Source organism: Austrofundulus limnaeus, unplaced genomic scaffold (assembly GCF_001266775.1).
Source record: "Austrofundulus limnaeus strain Quisiro unplaced genomic scaffold, Austrofundulus_limnaeus-1.0 Scaffold177, whole genome shotgun sequence".
NCBI classification, from domain to species: Eukaryota; Metazoa; Chordata; class Actinopteri; order Cyprinodontiformes; family Rivulidae; genus Austrofundulus; species Austrofundulus limnaeus.
Genome location: NW_013952579.1, coordinates 433,809 through 439,117, shown reverse-complemented (window position 1 = coordinate 439,117; position 5,309 = coordinate 433,809). Strand labels below are relative to the sequence as shown.

The following is a 5,309-nucleotide window of genomic DNA, read 5'->3' as shown; positions in this document are numbered from 1 at the left end:
GACCAGGATTGCCCACCCCTGCTCTAAAGCTTGCAGGGATTCTTTACACACTTTTGAAAGACAATGAATGTTTTATGCATTGCCCCGATTTAAATAAAATATACAAAATAAATGCAAAAATAATAAATAAATTTATAATACTTAATCAACAACATAATGGAAAGTTGAAATTCAGTGGCTGAGGCTTTTTGGTCAAATGTGTGTGTGAATGGTCAGATATATGTATAAAAAACACAAAACAAAACACCATTTTATTTTCTTTAGGTCCATATATTTTATGGCCAAACATTTTAATTCCCCATTAGGACAAACACATTTTARGCTGTTCAGCACAAACTGATTTGATCATAATTTGGTCTCGTAGCACCAGATAAAAACCTAAAGACTGTATGAAGCTTGAATCTATCACATCGGTTTTAGTTTTACACCCCCTGACCTTTTGTTCCCTGTGTCTCTAAAGGTCAGGTCATATCAATAAACCTTGAAGTCACCTAATGTTACTTTGGGGATTTAGATTCAATTTGTGGCTCATGGTCAGTTCATGTCAGCAGCTAATGGACGGCTGAGTTTTATGGTTAGATTTGTGGTCAAAATAAATAAATAAACAAATAAAAATACTATTAGAATTAAGTTTGCAGTACTCTCAATTTATGATAATTTGTGTAGTTGGCACTGTGGCAAGCAGATTTATCATGTAATATTGAGACAAGCTTTTCAAAGCAGATGATAGATAGATAGATAGATAGATAGATAGATAGATAGATAGATAGATAGATAGATAGATAGATAGATAGATAGATAGATAGATAGATGGATAGAGTAATGTTAGAAATACGTAATGTGAGTAGTCACAAGTTTTATTGAATATAACAAAATAAAACATACAGCTCACAAAATGACACATGACAGGTAGCAGAAAATCACAAAATCATTTATTGATACAATTTGCCAGCAAAACCTTCCATCTCCAAAAATATCGAAACAGAATTAAAAGTGGGCCAATTATGAAAAACTGATACTTAATTTAAGTTTTGAAGTTGATATTCTTGCCCCCAAAATACCTGAAAACTATATGTTATGAAAAATATTACTAAACTACAAGAGTAAGACGATTACTTCTCACATTACTGTTGCTGTCTGTAAAAACAAAAACAAACAACATAAAAGAAGCTAAATCTAGCTTTGTCCCTTTTCATATTTTCTTTATCACTTAGTGTACCTCCATTGATTTCATGATGGGAGGAGTAGGGATTAATTCTTCATTGTTTGTTCACAGAATGTTAACTATAAGAAATTTCAAAGAATAATAAGCTTTTTCAAACTGAAGAAGGAAGACTAACATTTTTTTTAAACTTTTATTTCAACAGGAGCTCAATATTTCTTTTTTAAGGGAGGTCTGGACCTGAATGCTGCTTAAAAATGCACATTTAAATGTCAAAAATATAGATTCACAATTAAAATTGAGAAATTTTTTGCTAAAAAATATTTTTTTTAAACTTTTATTTCAACAGGAGCTCAATATTTCTTTTTTAAGGGAGGTCTGGACCTGAATGCTGCTTAAACATGCACATTTAAATGTCAAAAATATAGATTCACAATTAAAATTGAGAAATTTTTTGCTAAAAAATGTTATTATTTAACTAATATTTTATTAAAAANAAATGTATGTTGGAGCCTATTAATTATTTAAATGACATTCTTGTTATATGTAGAATTATGTAGATTATTATTATTTTAAAATAACCCTAGTGATTTTTATAGAAAAAAACATTGTGATTTTTGTTTAGGACCCTCCTCCTCCTTGGGCCAACTGTGATTAATGAGAAAATGACACCTGGGTTGGGTGTCTGAACCATGGTGGAAGGAGTGAGGAGTGAAACAGTTTTTGTACCACTAAATAACTTTTTTTTTTACTTGGATTTTGTTGGAAGTCAACTGGAGAATATTTCTGTTTATTTTTTAATTTTTGAAAGTAAAGTCAGAACATTTTTGGTTGGAAAAGGAAAACCCCTCCGAGTGCTTTTTTTATTTGGTGCGTCGAGAACCTCCTCCTAGGCAATACTCTGACATTGTTGGACAATATCTGAATGCCAGAGCTACCGAAACAAGAACAAAAACTTCACTGAAGACTCGAAGGAAAGCGCAAAGTTTGTGGATGTGGATTACAATAAGCGGGATGTTTATGGATGAACTAAACTGAAATAGAAGAAATTTGTGTGATTATTTGTGACGATGTCTGACACTTCTGAGACCGCAGCTGTGACAGATCTGTTAAAGGAGCGCAGATGTGAGAAATAGTGATGAAGTCAACGGCATGTTTGAAGTGTTTAAAGAAGCTGTGGAAGAATTTGGAAGAGTTCTTATCAAAGGAGGAAAAGGAAAATGATTATTCTGACTGGTATGAACCCAGAATAACTAACTTGAGTTATTTCATTAAAGATGTTGAAGCATGGAAAAGAGAAATTGCACAATCAAAAATTGGACCATTGGACGGCATATCAAATGTTTCACGCAAATCAAAGTCTTGTACATCAACCTCAGTCTCTTCAGAGTTAAAAAAAGGCCAAAGCAGAACAGGCTGCTGCAATGGCACGAGCTGCTGCATTGAAACAAAAACATACTTTGCAAATGGAGGAAACAAAACTGAAGTCAAAGATGGAGCAAATGGAACTAGAAGCAGATCTTGCAGCAACAACAGCAAAAATAAAAGTTCTCCAAGGTGAAGATCAGAAAGCTCTGGGTGACGGGATGGATGAATATTATCACTCTCACTATGAACCAGAAGCTGTGAAAAAGGCTGCTCAAGTGCTGAGACCATAAGGGGGCGGAGCTTAGAGCACGTGTATCAGCACGCTGATGAAAGAAGGAAGAGAAGAAAAGGAAGGAGCCCAGTTACTGAGCACATTTGTGCAGTTTGAGTTACCATTTGCAGTTTGTTGTTACCCTTTTATTTTCGATGTGTGTGCGTGGAATACAAGTAAGTGATGTTAGAAAGTTAAGAATATTGTTTATGCATCTGAATATTTAAGTTTTAGNGCCTGCCATATTATGTATAACCACTAGAGGTCGCTGGTTGTCCTCATTGTAGCACCGTCGCCACCTCCCGCCCCTCACTGTACCGGCTCCCCGGCCGCAGCATCACTGAGCGGGGCGGGGCTCCGGYTCCCATTGGCTGGTGCTGCTACACAGACTGTGGGACCACAGCCAGGGTGAGAGAGGGTTTCCAAGCTCCGTGGTCCTTTCATCCTGCAGAAGCCCCACGTTTCCAAACATTTTAAAGCAGACTGTAAGGTTTTTGTTTTGTTTTTCCCCCTGGCCCTTTCCTCAGAACAGCACTGAACCCCCGTGGTGTTCCCACCGGAGAGGAAGATGCGCCCAGCCGGGAGCGGACACATTGTCCGGACCCCGCGGGAGGAGGAGGAGGAAGAGGAGAGGAGCACGTTGTTGTAACCGGGAGACACGCACAGGCTGCTGCGGCGGCGGCACCACCTGACACGCTTCTCCTCGTTTCGCGTTGTTCTCCTCCTCGGGGTGTCTGACGCTCCTCTGACGTGTTGACCGACTTCTTTGTCTTTGTTTGGATTCAGTCTTCAGCAAAGATGAGCGAAGAGGTGTCAGAGGTTCCTAAAGAGCTCCTGGGTAAGACCAGACCAGGGTTGGTTTGAATTTGTAGCCATGTGTCCGGACTGCAACAACTGCGCACTGGCTCCATGTGAGCCCAGCCTGAGCCTCTGTGGCATTATCTCTGCTTTTACAGCCTTTCTGTTGTTAATGAAGGAAACTTCACTAAAACACATGACTTCAGTGGTTTCCTCTGTCAGTGTGTGAAGGATTTTTTCCTCCACAGGAACCCTGGACTGCTCATTTTATCCTGAAGTTTTAACATTTCATAGTCTCCTTTTACCTATTTTTCATTTTTACAGCAGAACTTTATTGAAATTGTTGAAAAATGTTGATCATTCATCTGTTTATGTAGAAATCTGATTGATGGTATTTTGTGAGAGTTATCCTGTTTGTTGGCTCTAACAAAGTGAGAGCTGGAAAAAAACTACAGTGGTGAAATGTGGCATACCTTGTAGAAAGTCTGGGCAGAAGAAAAATACTTGTCTCTTTATGCACAACCTGCTAATTGAGGGAAAGTGTTTAAAACAGGTCAGTTTTTCTGTGAGATTTTAGACTGTTATTGGGATAAAAACATTCATAATATTGGCAGTGATCAATACGAGTCGTGTAAATACTGGAGCTGCCATAAGAATTTGAAACACTGGCGTGAACATTCATGTATGACTATAGGTGGCTCAGTGTTTGTTAGCTGTCTTAACTATCTCATGAACCAGTGGATGAATTTTGACCAAACTCTAAGAGTCAAGATGGCCATTATTGATAACTAACTTAGCAAACATAAAAATAAGATCTTTGTCTTTAAATTTTGACAAGGMAGATGATGGACCATGTGCAGTCTGTTAAGGAGTAGGTTGATCTCGGTTTGTGGTGTCCAATGTTTTAGCTGTTTCTCTGCACTTCAGCTTGTCTTCATGTTCTTCATAAGCCTGTTAACTACTAACGCCTTCAAACCAGTGCCCTTTGAGGACCAGGACTGGGCACCACTGATATAGGTAAWTGCTTGTTGAAGGCCCGTTTGTATTAATTTTTAAGTAAAAAAAAAGTATCTTATAAGAGTCATAGGGTCTTTGCTAGATTGGCTCATGAGATGTTTTAGTTATTAAATGGAGATGAAATTGTCTGGGTACCTACCACCTCTATCCAAGTTGGCACAATTTATACTTGTTAGTGTGTTTGAGAGTGAAAGCAGTGTCTCGTCCACCGAAATATCTGTTACGTCTTCAAATTTGAAGTTAGCGCACTGAGGGCATCTTTACACAGAAATGAGGTGTCACCAAATTGAAGATGGCGTGGGACAATCAAACAGGGCGTCAGAACAACGCCACAACACGCCTGCAAGCTGAGTTCCTGAAGAGCTGGCTCTCCTGTGCTGAGTCATGCATTTGTGGAGAGGCTGCTTAGTTTCTCTAATAAAGTGGTCTGAACATTCCTCACTGCACTGAACTGCAGCCACGATAGATACTCCAGCAACATGGGATGACAATGTTTTTGCACTTTTCTTGTATATCCTGTTCTGTTCGGTGGCACGTTTTCTAGATTTCCTCGCTGACTTGAGAAAAACCCAGTTAGACTATTTCATATTAATATAATGTATCATAACTTTTCCTTTAAATCAGGGGTGGGCAGTCCTGGTCCTTGAGGGCCGCAGCCCTGCATGTTTTACTTTTTTCTCTGCTCGAACACAC

The 5,309-nt window shown here is 38.4% G+C and overlaps 1 protein-coding gene across 1 annotated transcript in view; it reads left to right on the top strand.

The window, feature by feature from the left end:
• Positions 1–3,189: 3,189 nt before the first annotated feature.
• LOC106524124 (leucine-rich repeat-containing protein 16A) overlaps positions 3,190–5,309 on the top strand; it is a gene marked incomplete in the record, with an annotated part of 107,406 nt that continues 105,286 nt past the window's right edge. Inside the window, 1 exon segment of the mRNA XM_014017798.1 lies at positions 3,190–3,639. Coding sequence (XP_013873252.1) covers positions 3,600–3,639 — 40 coding nt within the window.